General features: G+C 39.7%; 1 protein-coding gene across 3 annotated transcripts in view; it reads left to right on the top strand.

The window, feature by feature from the left end:
- C1H1orf105 (chromosome 1 C1orf105 homolog) overlaps positions 1 to 3805 on the top strand; it is a 48425-nt gene extending 44620 nt beyond the window's left edge. For 2 of the 3 annotated variants that reach the window (XM_054456134.2, XM_054456125.2), the window contains exons 6-7: positions 8 to 72; positions 3137 to 3805. In XM_054456134.2, the coding sequence (XP_054312109.1) occupies positions 8 to 72; positions 3137 to 3282 (211 nt within the window). In that variant the 3' untranslated portion in view covers positions 3283 to 3805. The remainder of the gene's footprint in view (positions 1 to 7; positions 73 to 3136) is intronic. The other variant, XM_054456143.1, reaches the window with a different exon arrangement.
- Positions 3806 to 15594: the final 11789 nt, after the last annotated feature.

Raw genomic sequence — 15594 nt, 5'->3', positions numbered from 1 at the left:
CAATCAGAATGAGTTTTCATCAACCCAAATTCCAGACTACACCTGAGCCTTTCCATGATGACATCCCAACAGGTTTGCTTTCTTTTAGAGTACTTATAGTGTGAAACATACTAGAAAACAATGCCATAGAATGAAAGTCTAATCCCTAAAATAATTTCTAAATTTCCTGAGCAAATCCTCACTTTCTATCCCTTTCTCTTTCATGTATTGTCTTTTGACCTGCTGGGATTGGTTCACAGCCCTTCTTTCACTCCAGCACCACCTGTGCCCTCCTCAGGCCTCACTTGCCCTTATCCATGTCGTGTTCCTTCCCAGGATCTGTCCACAACATACGGCTGAAGACTTTCCATGGAGATGGGGAACAAACAAAATAAAAGTTCCCCTATTGGCAGTCCTGATGGTATCAATCAAAATGGGAAGGGAACTGCATCTCTATACCCTCAGAGTGGCCTCACCAAGGCCCTGAACCTTTCACTCCACCAGCTCCCTAAAATACCTGCCTTCTCCCAGCAGCTGCCTGTGCTATTCTTATCTTCACTTGCTGTTGATAGAAACAAGGAAAGCAGCTCTATTTCAGGCTTCAGCATTGACCTAAGTCTCAGCTTTAGTTAAGGCAACACTGGGCTGGTGAAGATGGAGTGAGCCATTATTTGGGGTAATATAATTCAAGGGCTTACTGCAGCACAGGCTGTTACTTTAGTGACTTTGTCCATTTTCTCATTTGCTCTCATATGAACTGAAGCCACTTGAATTTTTCTCTCATTTGATACATACAGTAAAGAAAATCAGGATAACTTTCCTCACTCTATACATATGGAAAAATCTTTTATCTTAAGAGGTTGCAGGGGAACTAGAGCCAGAACTGAAAAGATATCTAGAAAGGAAATTGGAGGATTGAAGGGATGTCTTGAGGGGATGCCAAAAGGGAGGACCAGAAACTCAGGTTACAGCCGAGGTTTGGGGATATCCACTCGAGTGGAGTGAAAGTCTTCCAGTCCTAATGAATCGCTTCTTATGTATCCCAAAATATTGGCCTAGTTCATGGCTCTCATTTAGCCAAAGTGGAACCAAGAGCCTGGAGCTAAGAGTACCTACCCAACAAAAGCTACCCAATCTGCTGTTCCCTGGCCTATGACCTCCTCATTCTTTTGAAGCCAAGAGAACATGGGTGATAGGCATATGCAGTTGATTTCATAGTTATCTGTGCCAGCCACACACTCATTCTGAGTTTCCTTTGGACCTGGATTTTTTTCAGACCTGCCTTGCAAAGGAATGAATCACACACACACACACACACACACACACACACACACACACACATCATTGTGTGCCTTTCCCTCAGCAAGAATATATTTTTTGGTCCTAGAGAACAATGTAACAAGATGCCTTTCATCAATTTATTATCTCTGGGAGTATACTTCTATTAGCAATTTAAGAACTAGATTTTGTGTGCGCAGGAACAGCATGTTATGTTCTTGGACAGCCCTGATTCTTGTCCATAGAGTTCATCCTAGAATAGTAATCTTAGAGGTGGGACTACAGGGAGAGTAGTTGTAAAACTGGCTAGGAGCTGAAGCTTGGTAGATCTACTGTTTATTATAGTCATGACCCTTCTGAGCTGACTTTGCTCTTATATGTGCTCTTAGAGGTCATGAAAAAGGTACTAGCCTAGAAGCGATGAGACCTCGGTAGGAATCCTAGTCTTGCTGTATAGGGTTGGCCTTTATGTTCCCACCTGTAAAACCAGAGTAGCATGTTGTCCCACTGAAAGCTAGACCTTCAGCACAAGTGGCCTTCACCTTTGACTGACCCAGGAAAACTGCTGACACCGCCCCAGCCCTGCTGGTTTATAGAGCTTAGACATGTCCATACTGTGGTACTTGCTGCTTATTGCTGAAGCCACCTTCCACCTGTGCTGTGTTCCCTGTGGATTGCTACAAATACCAAGTGACTGACTCATCCCAGTGAACAACATTACCGCCAATGACTGTCTAACTCAACTGTTGGTCACAATAATTGCTAGCATTTTTTCTGGATTCTGCTTATCCTTACATATTATCAATAATTCTTAATGACAACTAAGGAAATAGAAAGAACTTATCTTTTCAAGTGATGGAGATTCCTTCATGAATCTTTGACCTGATCCCAGAATCCCATGACACCCATGGACTCTTAATCTCAATAAACATTAGTACAGATGCTAACCACCTGATATGGGCCTACCACCTGGCACAGTGGTATGATATGGCACAAAGAGCACTGGGCTAGGATTAAGGATATCTGGGTTCTGGTTCTTAGTCCATTAGTGTCTGTGACCTTGAACTGCTGTTTCCTCTTCATTACAGTGATGAGACTGAACTGGATCCAAGATCTGTGATCCTGTAATGTCTCTATCTCTCATTCAGTTGGACTTTGTTCTCTGGAGCTTGTTCCAGAGAATTCAGAGTTCCAATTCTCTTAGTCACTCAGCGATTCCCAATGGGAAGATGTTATTTCATGCACTGGTTTACCACCATTCAAGTAATCTGTCTTCTGGAAAAATTGAATATTAACCAACTTTTAATGAATCATTTTGAAGAAGAGGTAGGGTAAGGATTTTAAATAGCCCTAAAATAAATTATTTCACAAAATTCAGATTTCTTTTGAAACAAAAGTACTTTCTGTCCCTACTGTAGCCTTTTTATAAGATGTTTATTTCTTATTTTTATTTTTTTAAAGAACAGAACTATATATGTTTCCCTGAAAAGTCTCCTGAGAATTGAATCCTCTTTTCTCTTTCACTCATATTACAACACCAGACATGTTTTATCTTCATTTTTAATTTAATTGGTAATGATGTCTAATACTTGAGTTTTGTTTCTGGATACTCCTTTTGGCCTCATTGACAAGATTTGTAAAAGTTTAAACGTTATGAGGGGAAAAGGCAATTTCATTAAAAGAAATTCTTAGGTGAACTTTTTGTTCCATTTTCTTAAGAAAAATAAAAGGTGGATTTGAAAAACAAATTATTAGGTGAATTTTAAATCTGTTTTATAAGGTTGAAGAAGTCTTTGTTGGCCTGTGGTTATTTTGAGCTTCTTTAAGAATAGAATCTAAATAGTCCTTATCCTTCTTTCCTTCTTGTACTGTCATCCAGAAAGCATTCACTACAGACTGCCCATTCTGGGCCCCAGGACAGCTGTCTTCCACGGATTACTGACAGAGGCCTACAAAACTCTAAAAGAGAGACAACGTTCTTCCTTGCCCAGAAAGGAACCAATAGGCAAGACAATGAGGCAGTGAGCGGTAGGAGCTCATCACCTCCCAGACTCCCAGAGAGAAAATAACCTCACCAAGCCAATCTTTGACAGTGGCACCTTCTCACAATTTTCTCTCCTGTCCCAAAAGATGATTTAATTTTGCCTTCCTAAGATTGCTGGTATTCTAGCTCTTACCTCTATCTTCTCTCTCACGTCTCCTAAAGACAAAATGGTTTAATTTACATGATTATAAAGATCTGTTGATGAAAATGGAACATGGTAACTGTCTCTCATTTTATTTTGTTAAAGGTTCCTCTCTACATTAAAGTGGAGAATATCTTTCTGTTTCTAAGTCACAAGTTTTCTGTAAAAGTTATTTCAGCTCTTTCTTCAGGACAGGGGCCAGAGATGGCTCCATGAAATCCCTCATGAATTCAGCTTATTAAGGATAAAGGAATAGGCTAGGTGTGGTAGCTTACACCTGTAATCCCAGCACTTTGGGAGGCCAAGGTGGGTGGACAAAGTGTTTAATTTACATGATTATAAAGATCTGTTGATGAAAATGGAGTATGGTAACTGTCTTTCATTTTATTTTGTTAAAGGTTCCTCTCTATGTTAAAGTGGAAAACATCCTTCTGTTTTTAAGTCACAAGTTTTCTATGAAAGTTATTTCAGCTCTTTCTTCAGGACAGGGGCCAGAGATGGCCCCATGAAATCCCTCATGAATTCAGCTTATTAAGAATAAAGGAACAGGCTAGGTGCGGTAGCTCACACCTGTAATCCCAGCACTTTGGGAGGCCAAGGCGGGTGGATCACCTGAAGTCAAGTGTTCAAGACCAGCCTGGTCAACATGGCAAAAACCTGTCTCTACTAAAAATACAAAAAATAGCCGGGCGTGGCTGGTAGCAGGTGCCTGTAATCCTAGCTACTCAGGAGGCTGAGTCAGGAGAATCACTTGAACCCAGAAGACAGAGGTTGCAGTGAGCCAAGATCACACCACTGCACTCCAGCCTGGGCAACAGAGTGAGACTCCATCTAAAATAAAATAAAATAAAATAAAACAAAATAAAAATATAAAAAAGAATAAAGATGTGGGGCTGGGCACAGTGGCTCAAGCCTGTAGTTCCAGTGCTTTGGGAGGCTGAGGCAGGAGGATCACTTGAGGTCAAGAGTTTAAGACCAGCCTGGGCAACAAAGGGAGACCCCTATGTCTACAAAAGTAAATAATAAAAAAATAAAAAGAATAAAGGAGAAAAAGAGAAGTTGCCCTCTAGCCTTATCTCTGTTGGTTAACTCTGGTAGATGACAGAGGATATTGTGATGCAATGACTGGAAAATGGCAAGGCATTCGTTGTTGCAACCCTGAAGCTCAGGAACTGTGCCTTGCCTTGCCCTTCTCACGTCACTTCCTTTAGTGCCTCTCATATGTTAGAAGTTCAGCTAATCCTTGCTTAATAAAAACCATACCTAGTGCGTGTATTATGTAGTTTGATTACTTTGGTTGGAAGATGTATGCATCCAGATTTGTCCCAATCTGTGTGTCCATCTGCAGTGTGAGGGAGACAAAAGAAAACTCTAGGCTGGCAAATATTATATTTATAGGCACATATGCTTCATGTCCAGCTTATTGGGGGGGGGGTTATATATATAAAAAGAACACCTGTGTTATTTAAGAAGCAATGGTCTTGTCATATCTCAAGATCCTGACTAACTGGAAACTGGATCAACATGTGAGAACCAACCTCTGCCTGATTGTATTTGAAGAATGCTAAAAGTATCATCAGACTTTGAACACCTACTGTTGACTTTTCTCTAATACCTCTGTTGAGTGACTAGATTAACCAGATAAGTGAGTAAAAACATCCTGACATCCCTTTCCCTAGAGGGCTGGAGACACAAGGGTACATCATGGAGACTGGGAATTCACATAGTCTGGGGACCCCTGGGAGTCTCTGAAGCCTTTCCAGAGTGTCTGTGACTTTCCTTGAAGAATGGACTTCAAAAATCTCAAACAAATGGCCTTGTCCTTAAATTGGCCTCACTTCTTGCACAAGAAAAAACAAAAACAAAAACAAAAACAGAAAAATTTGCTTGGTTGTCCTGAATTCCTGGTAGGCTATGATATGATTCTTGGTTTCAGTTCAATTGGAGTTTAAGAACTCCAAAAACAGTGCCCTTGAATTCTGATCCCATTTCAGACAGTTGTCAAAGGAGAGACACATCACAGGTAACAATGTTTCCTTCTTTTGTTGTTGTTGCAGATTAATATATCCAGTGAAAAGACTGGGTGTAACTGTACCCATGCATTATAGAGAATACATGCCCCATTTGCAATTATCTGGAGCTTTTGAGGTAATCAGAATACTATGTGGCTAGTCAGATAGAATGCTTCCTAAATATGGTCAAGATGGCTTCATCCATAGTACTGGGACATTTCCAAAATCTTGTAAAATAAAAAATAATAATATCATGTTGTTCGGTAGTATGATGACAGAAAAGGATGATCTATATCAATGGTTCTTAAACTTTTGGTCTTAGGAAATTTTACACTCTGAAACATTGAAAACACTAAAGAACTATTTATTATATTAGAAATTAAAATGGAGAAACCTTTTAAATACTTCCAATCAGCTGTCAGAGTGATGACATTATCACATGTCATGTAGCCTCTGGAAAACTCCACTATACTTAGAAAGTTTTCCAGAGGCTACTTGAGGCTTCTTGAGAAGAAGGATAAGAAAGGAAAATAACATCTTAGTATTATCATGCAAACAATTGTAACTCACAGACACTCTGGAAGGGCTTCAGAGACTCCCAGGGGTCCCCAGACTATGTGAATTTCCAGTCTACATGATGTATCCTTGTGTCTCTAGCCTTCTAGGGAAAGGGATGCCAGGATGTTTTTACTCACTAATCTGGTTAATCTAGTCACTCGACAGAGGTATTAGAGAAAAGTCGACAGCAGGTTTTCAACGTCTGATGATACTTTTTAGCATCATTTACCTCCCTTTGCTCAGATTGTCTACTTAAAAACTTTATAAACTTCATTTGGTTTCTCAAATAGAGTGGGTTGACCAGTTAGCACAAGAAGTCTAGTTCCCTTTGAAATCTCATTTCTCTATGTGAATGATTGTTAATTTGCTTGGACTAGTGTGAACTCATTTCCCAGAATCTGAGGTCTAAACCTGGACCTAGTGTGGCCTCAGCACACTAGTAATACTCCATCTGCAGCTTTGTTGAATAGTTAGCCAGCTGGTGGACTTCCTTTTCAGTTTACTCCTACAACAAAATCCTGAGAGTAACAGGACTGAGGGAACAATTTCCTAAATTGGGAAGTCCAACTCTGACATACCCCTCCACAGGACTAACCCAATGCTATCATTTCAATTTAAGCTTGCAAAGAGATTTGCATATATGCTGCGTGATTTTTCTCTACCAGTAGTATTATTTAAAATAAATCTTCTTACTCACACCAACTTTGCTTCTATTTTTCCTGTGGGAGTCAAAGTTTTGACTCTGCCATCCCTCTTAGCCCAATCTTTCCTGCACTGAGTTGGATCCTTAGAGGTTATAACTTGAGCTTGTCAGTTATTTTACCTGCTGCATGTTTTTAAGCGTCATCCAAAAGATCTCTCATAAATGGGCCATGGTAATTTCTTCACTATGAAAATCTACTGATTATGTTATTCTTAGTTCAAAGTAATATACATTTCAGATTAATTTTGCAAAATGGATAATCTTGGGTAGATTTTTGTTGTTGTTTTAAGGTAAAGCCTGCTTTTGCTGTTTTTTTTTTTTTAAGCAATGACTCTTATTATAATAAAAGTCCACTGACGTGAGTCAGATATACTCTTTCATCTTTCCTCACCCTAACAGGGAATTTTAAAAAACCAATCAATCTACAAAATTTTTTTATTGCCAGGAATGGAGAGAAATGCTGTATTTGGGAAAAGCCATGCTGTAGCTTTTAAAAACAAATATTTAACTCATTGTCACATCTAGTTCCCAGTTTAACCTTGGGAAATCCTACAGGCCTCTACTGCCATGTGCTGTGTTCAGGGTCACTTGTATTTTCCCTTCCCCAAACTGTCAAAGCTCAGGGGAGACCTGTCAGGAGCCATCACCTCCCAGCCCTTGTGGTAGAACACATTGGAGCTGCCCATTGTTCTGAACATGTCTAAGAATACATAACTTCAAGTAGCCTAAGTGTAACAAGTTTAATAACTGCCTTGTGTCCTCCTAAGGAAAGCCCTATTTAGAATGTCCCATTTGGGTGTAGTTACTCAGGCTGAGGGAGGTTAGGGATGAGAAAGGCATTACTGAACAGAGTATGAAAGAGTTTCAAGAAGAAGAGGAAGCATGGGTCTTGTTTCTATAAATAAACCTATAAATTCTGAAGAGTCAAGATGAAATTAGAAAATTTAGAAATGGATAAAATTTAAGTAACCCTTAGAGAAAACAGGGATGATCAATTCTGTTTCAACCATCTCCCTTTCAAAAACATCTTAATTTAGCACTTTATTAAATATTATACCTGTTTAATACACGTAATTCTTGTCTCTCTAGAAAAATGTATAACTTAATGAGGACAAGAACAATGTCTCATGCTGACACCATATCCCTGCAGGAGCTACCCTGAACACACTTGAGAGATATTTCAAATGAAAAAAAAAAAATCTATTCCTAAGCTTACCAAGCCATATGGAAAAAAAAAAATGAAGTAAAATCCCTGAATTTGGGACAGCAAGGCTGTAAAAGGTTTAGGTATTAGGATCCTGCCTTTGAGGAGCTAATAGTTTCAATTGTAGAATAAGATATACACACAAACATGCACACAAGTGAACACATGTGCAGGTCAGTATGCAAATAGGCATGAGTTATAAACAGAAACACTCAGTGATTGCAGCAAAAAAGCTCTCCATATCACCAACCATCCAGCTCTCTAGACAGGAACAAAGAGGAAGTTGTGTGAATATCTCAAGAAAGTGGTCAGAAGGGGGAAATAGCCATATTCACCCACATGGGAAGTTATCGCTTGTTCTTTGCAAAGTCTTTGGCAAGACATTTAACTGTCTGGCCAACGAAATGCAGAATAGTGGAATTAGGTACCAGCAGATGTCTGCTGTTTCAAGGAAAACTTGTTTTTAAACCTCTTGGGATTGTCCTCCACTCAGTCTGTGTAGTGGGGATCATCCTGTAGGGATGTCACATAGCCAGAGTCAGGAAGGCCTTTCTTCCTGGATTCTCACATTGAGAAAGATGCATGAAGAGTAAGATATGCATAAAAACAACAAGAAAGACATTTGGTAACATTAATTGGCTCCAAGGCATGGAACTGTGTGGCTGGAGGACAGAAATTGGCCAAGAAAGAGGATTTTTCAGACTACACCCATATTTGCTCTTAATTTTGAACCATGTGAATGTTTCACTGACTCAAAAATAGAACAAGATGAAACAAACAAAAAAATCTTTTTAAAATTGCCAGAGGGCTAATCTAGGTGATAAGCTATTAACATAACTGTTTGTCTTCCTGATACTCAAACAACATAGTCCTTGAATACTTACAAGGTTTGGACAACTTTCCAGTTTAAAGAACAAACTTTATCTCTGGCCCTGGGAAGTTTTGCCACTGAGAGGCTTCTACTGGCAAATAGTAACATTTATGTAGCATTTTAAACTTTTCAAAGCACTTTCACTTGTTTTTCCTTTCTGTTTGCATTAAATTTACCATTGTTCTCCCCATTTAAAAAAAGCAACAATGTTTCATACAGTGCTATTTATTTAGCAAATGCAATTCTTTCCTGGGGCACTTTTACCAAAAAAAAAAAAAAAAAAAATCTTTTTTTTTTTTTTCTTAAGATCCCAGGTTATTTGGGCAGTATGACATGGACCCAGTCATTCTCTCTGGATCCACCCCAGTGCCACTCAAATTACAGCACCTTGAGAGTAGAATCTAAAATTCTACTAATGCCCTGGCCAAATGTGGCTATGAGAATCTTAACCTCTCTTGTTCTGGATTTCCTACTGCCTGAAAAACAGACTATTATGGCTTTAGTCTTCTTAGCAGCTAAGTTACATTCATTCTTTCACACTGACTTGCTACCAGCTAAAGACTTTTTGTCCTTCTAGTGAGAATTACTGTTCTGACAGCTTTCTTTAGGCTGCTACTTTTTTTTTACACCTATATGCATGCCCCTATATTATTTCTTATTAGGGTTTATTCCAGCTAGCTTCCAGCCAGTTACCATCTTTCTGAATCTAGATTCCATCATTGACTAGTCCTCCCAAATTTGACAATCTGGTCTTCTTCCTCTAGGTATTTGATACAAGTGTTGAAAGGAACAGAGTCAGGAACCAGATCCCATAGAATAAATTTAGAACTCTCTCTTTAGATCAAGGATTCCCAGGGGGCTCTTCTTTATATTTTATTGTAAAAACATTCAAATATACACAGAAGTAGAAATAATAGCACAAAAACACCTATATCTCCTCCCACTGGAGTCCACAATTGTCAATATTTTTGCCACATTTCCTTCACCTATATATTGTTTTGCTGAACCATTTTAAAATAGATATCATGACATTATACCACTATATAGTTCAACTTGCAGCCCTTCAACACATAACACCATTATCTCACCTAACAAAATATGAATAATTCCTTATTGTTATATTCACTTAGTCTATATTCGAATTCCCCATTTGTCCTCAACATGACAATTACGGCAGGTTTGTTCAAAGCCAAGTCACATCAAGGGTGACATATCGCATTTTTCCTCCTTTCATCTAGAACTCCACCCCAACTTCTTTTTTCATTACATTGATCTGTTGATCTATTGAAGAGACAAAGATAATTGTTTTGCAGAAGCCAAAGACTTCTTTAAATAATATGGCTCTTCATGTTGTTCATTACAAATGCTGCTGTCAAATAAAGGTCATTTATTAAATAATGTTAATTTTCCTTTTTAATAACAAATTTGTATGTAACTACCAATGAGAGATCCTGGTAAACATGAAATAGCACTCATCATTTTGGGTTGACATGATCACAAGGATAAACTCAGAATTATGATCCTTTATAATGGTATAACATTGATCAAGTTACTTAACATCTATGGGTCTTTCCTGTGTTCTATAATGAATCTATCTCAGTAATACAGTTCTTATAAGGACTGATACAATAAGCATGCAAAGTTTCTATTTAGAATCTCTGATCATAGAAGCAAACACATGTTTTCATTTAATATTTGGAAAGCTGACTTTAAACTAATATTTGTCCAATCCATGTTGTGTGCTGGTAAAGAGGGTGGTTAGTTGAGCACAATTGATTCCCCACTACCTATTCAACACTGTTAGAGAGATCACATTTTATCCTTACAATAACCCTACAAGAGAGGTATCACTATCCCTATAATATGGATGAGGAAACTGGATCTCACAAAGGTTAAATGACACACTCAGGTTCACACTAATTTGGGAATTGAACTTAGGTGTTTTTGAATACATACCTGGAGCACCTATCACTTCCCTACTCTGCCCCTCTGATTGTGAATAATACTCACTCCTTGGTCAATACAATATCTAAGATATTATATCTACCAATCACTACAACCTTGTTAGAGTTAAATTAGAAGTAGCAACTCCCTCATTGAAATCTTCTACCTTCTGAGGGATAAATCTGGCTACAAACCAAACAAAACCAAGCCTTATCTTCTGGGGTTTCCCCAGAGTGGGAAATGCCACACACTTGCTGCAGGCAGAGGCCTCTCTTCTCTCAACCTGTTAGACATTCAGGTTTACTGGAAATGTGTTATGTCTTTGGAATGGGAGGGTAGGGAGGAGCCAGAGAGAGCCAGGTCCTGGCATGAAACTTGCCCACCAGGATAGACAAGGCTTGGGAGGTGGGAGGTGGTGGGTAGGAAGGCAGACTAGGCCCAAGAGCATGTGAAAGTCTGAACATGTATGTGAACATGTGTAGCACCAGTCAGTCCTGGGGTTTTTGTCAGCCATTAGAGACCAAATATAGGGGTGTGTGTGTGTGTGTGTGTGTGTGTGTGTGTCAGAGGGTACTTGGAAGTGTCAAAGGCACTTCTTACCTGTGGTAAAGCTCAATCACTGGACACAAAGTTCAAGGGGCTAGATTCTGTCTGGGGAAAGGAGTCTGGCCAGAGCAAAATTAGGAAGACCAGGGATTCTCAGTAGCGCCGTATCATGATTTATGGGGGAGACAGATGCAGTTAGAGATTGCATTCAATATTGAAATATTTTACATACATGTATTTTAAAACAAAATATATTTGTGTTTATAATACAAAATGATGAAAGCAAATTGGAAAAAAATCTTCTTAGCCAGGAAGATGTGCAGATGAACTCTAGCTAAAAACTGTTAGCTTTTGTGTAGTGATTTTTCAAGGGAGTTGTGAAATTTCTATGTTAAACAAAAGAGGATATTGGTTTCAACACTGAGAAATCCTTGGAGAACAGAGAGGAAAACAGAAGTTTGGGGAGCAGATGTTGGTGCTAGAAGAGCAATAAGTTAGCCTGGGGCTTATCTCTATTTCATTTATTTTATTCGATAAACATTCACTGAAAAACCTACTAAGCAAGAGGCTTTGTGAAAAACCTACTAAGCAACAGGCATTGTGTTGGGTGCTGTGGGTACAACAGTGAATGTAACCATTTTCTGCCCTTGAGAAGTTTGTGATCTAATTAAGCAGTAGAGGTAGGTTAACAAAGAACAACAACAAAATCTTAGAAGTTCTATGATAGAAGTATACACAAGGCACTAAGAGGAGTCTCTGGCCCAAGTTCAAGGTGGAGAGGAGCAGAAATAATTTCTTAGACCATAAATGAATTTTAAAGAGCACTTGGCACTGGATCTAGTGCAAAGGGACAGTCTCTCTAGCAGAGTGATGAACCATAGTGACTACAAGTTTGGGCTCTGTACTCATGTTGGCTGAGTTCCATTACAGATGGCACAATCTTGGGCAAGTAACTTGCCTCTCTAGACCTTGGTTTCTTCCTCTATAACATCAAGATGGTAAGACGGTACTGCAGGAGCCAACCTCTTGGCCCTATGAAGGTTCACTGACAAATAAGCTCATAAAAGGCAGATTAATTGGAGAAAAGACATACTCATTTATTTTAAATTGTATACACAAAAGAGCCTTTGGAATGAAGACCTAAAGATATGGGAGAAATTATCCATTTTGATGCTTAGATTCAAAAAAGTATGGAGAGTTGTGTAGAAATATGATTGGACAAAAAGGCTGTGATCAAATGCTAGTAGACTGAGTGGGGAAACCCAGCAAGACCTGCCTGTCTGAATTCTTCTTGGTGTCTCTGAGCATGCACTCCCTCCTTCTGGGTGTGGGGCAGGGTGTCTTTGGGGAAGGGGGGCTCTGGTTTTTATGGCTCACCATAGAGAAGAGAGATTCTAGTTTCTATGACTAGCCTCAGGGGAGAAAGGTGCTGCAAGACAGGAGGGCAGCAGAAGGTCAGAGAAAAATATTTACTTCTAATGCTGCTTCTGAGGCCTTCATTTCAGGATATTGTTTTCTGAGCCCCAGTAGTACCTATCTCACAGGGTTGCTGTGAGAAGTAAATGTAGTAATTATGTAAAGCACTTTAGCACACAACTCTCAATAAATATAAATTATTAGTTAATATAAAGTGCAATATGGTCTGATGGATCTGAAATTGTATTTGGGGGACTTTTAATTAGGGTGTTTTCTGTGTTTAGACATTCTCTTCCAATGCTGGTCTAAGGTTTTTGACTCTTCATTTGTAGAACATTACACAAGAGTCAATGAGGGCGATCTATCAAGGATTGACATATAAATTAGAAATGTGGCAGTGCTGGTTTTCAAAGGGAGTTCATGGTTAACGAAAACCTACCTTGGCCAAACCCAACATTTGCTCTCATTCATTTATGTATTTATTCTCTCAATATTTTAGTTCCTAATATATGCCAGGTAATATGATTTATGGTAACTTTACAGAGATGATTTATACATAATACTTTTCCATAGAAACTCACAGTCTTAAGAGAGAGAGAGAGAGAGAATTACAATACCACCATATGATAGTGTGATAACAGAGGTATGTGCAAAATGCTTTGGGGAACCCTCCCAAGTACTGTAATGACTAACACTGACTGCACATCTGGGAAGGTTTCCTGAAGGAGGTAACCTTCTAATTAGGTCTTTAATAAGAGTTTCCCAAGCAGATACCTGTGGGATGGGAGAATTCCAGGAAGAGGAGATTGCTTATGTAGAGAAACAAAGCATTGATCAAAAATGATGTATTCATGGCAAAAAGCATAGAAGCATTGTGTAAGATTAACAGGGGATTAGGTTAAAAAGGTAGATTATACCAGTATGATATTATGTGGCTGTGCAATACTTACTCTATAGGCTGGAGAGAACTAGAGGCATGATCAAAACAGATCTGAGAAAGAACAAACAATGGAAACCGAGTGGCAGGAGAGGAGAGATGAGATAAAAAGAAACCAGGCCTTTGCAATAATCCAGGCAAGGTTGGTAATCTTGAAAGTTTCTGGCTATATATATAGTCTGGCCATATAGAAAGAGATCAGGACTGCAGATGCATTTCTAGGAGTCATCAGGTTAAAGATGATATTTAAAGCTATGCATATCAATGAGCTACCCCAAGGACATGATGTAGTGTGGGAGGAGAGGGGTACAAGTGGGCAGGCCTGGAGAATACCAGCAAAGGACAAGGTAAGAAAGAAAAGGCAGCAAATAAACTGAGAATAAATCAAAAATTGTTGTCCTAGGGAGGAAGAAGTTTACAAAGAAGTTATCAATGGTGCCAAATACTATAGGGAATTTAAATATGAAAGGAGTAAAAAGAAGTCACCAGATTCCACAATTAAAAAGTTAGGGTAGCCATAGTTAAAGTATTAGGGACCAAAGCTGGATTGCAATGAGTTGAAGAAAAAAGGCAGTTTGGTGATAAGAAAGAGAGACAAGGTTGAAGAAAAGGTATGCTTAATGAGGGAGAGACAGGAACCTATTTGAAGCCAAGCCTGTGGACACCTAAGCACTCTACTGCTTTGTTTCTGTCTATGAGCTGTTTTTTAGATTGAAAAAAAATTGTAAAACATTTTTTATGGTGTAAGGATCTCATTGGCAGGCTTTTTTAAAAACTGCACCCACGGCCGGGCGCGGTGGCTCACGCCTGTAATCCCAGCACTTTGGGAGGCCGAGGCGGGCAGATCACGAGGTCAGGAGATCCAGACCACGGTGAAACCCCGTCTCTACTAAAAATACACAAAATTAGCCTGGCCTGGTGGCGGGCGCCTGTAGTCCCAGCTACTCGGGAGGCTGAGGCAGGAGAATGGTGAGAACCCGGGAGGCGGAGCTTGCAGTGAGCTGAGATTGCGCCACTGCACTCCAGCCTGGGCGACAGAGGGAGACTCCGTCTCAAAAAAAAAAAAACTGCACCCATGAGTGTTACCTGAAACCCCTCTGCTCACTCTACACTGGCTTTTCTCCCCGCCCTCAGCATATCCACACCAGAGGCTGCAGGGACTACAGGAGGAATGAAAGGAAGCCTGCTCTCCAGCTCGGGCACTCCTCCAGGATCCTATCTTCTGCCTGCTCCAGTCCTCCTCACACATCGGCTCCCCTCCTTCCTGACCCACTTGGCTTCACGACTTGGCTCCCACTTCTACTATCTCTGGAGCTTCAAACTGTTTATTTGAGCCAGGGAACAGAACCTTCTCAGCACTGCAAACTGAGGCCTGTGGTGTCATGGCCATGGCTCTGGCCCCAGGACCTGCCACACATTCATTTATTGCACATATATTTGTTAAACCCCTATTGTGAGCCAGGTACTATTATAGGCACTTGAAGACATTGGTGAAGAAGGAAACCAAAGTCCCTGTTCTTAATGGAATTTACATTTAGTAGAGGAGAAAAACAATAAACAAATGGTGGGCAAGGCCCCCAGGTGCCCTATCTTCCAGGAAAAGAACAGGAACACACTCACATTGAACGATAGTTACACTTCACAAACTCTCAGAGCCACTCCCTTTGATGTGGTTCCCTAAGACATAAAGTCTACTATTGTCACCTGTCTCCCCCAGGCATTCAGACTCCAAATGGGCATGTCATCAATCAAGTAAGATTCTTATTCTTTTCTGGCATACCACATCCCCCACATGCTAAGCTTTCCACTAATTAGCATATATTGTCCAATCTAGGAGGCCATCAGGTAAAAGATGAACCACTATTGTAGGTACTTTAAATAAACGTATGATAAGAGAAACTTAATAGGGGACCCCTACATAAAGCTGAGACACCAAAGAACTATACCCTTAATATAAAGG

This window comes from Pongo pygmaeus, chromosome 1, assembly GCF_028885625.2.
Source record: "Pongo pygmaeus isolate AG05252 chromosome 1, NHGRI_mPonPyg2-v2.0_pri, whole genome shotgun sequence".
In the NCBI taxonomy this organism is placed as follows: Eukaryota; Metazoa; Chordata; class Mammalia; order Primates; family Hominidae; genus Pongo; species Pongo pygmaeus.
The sequence above is the reverse complement of the archived record's forward strand: the minus strand, read 5'-3'. Positions and strand labels throughout refer to the sequence as shown.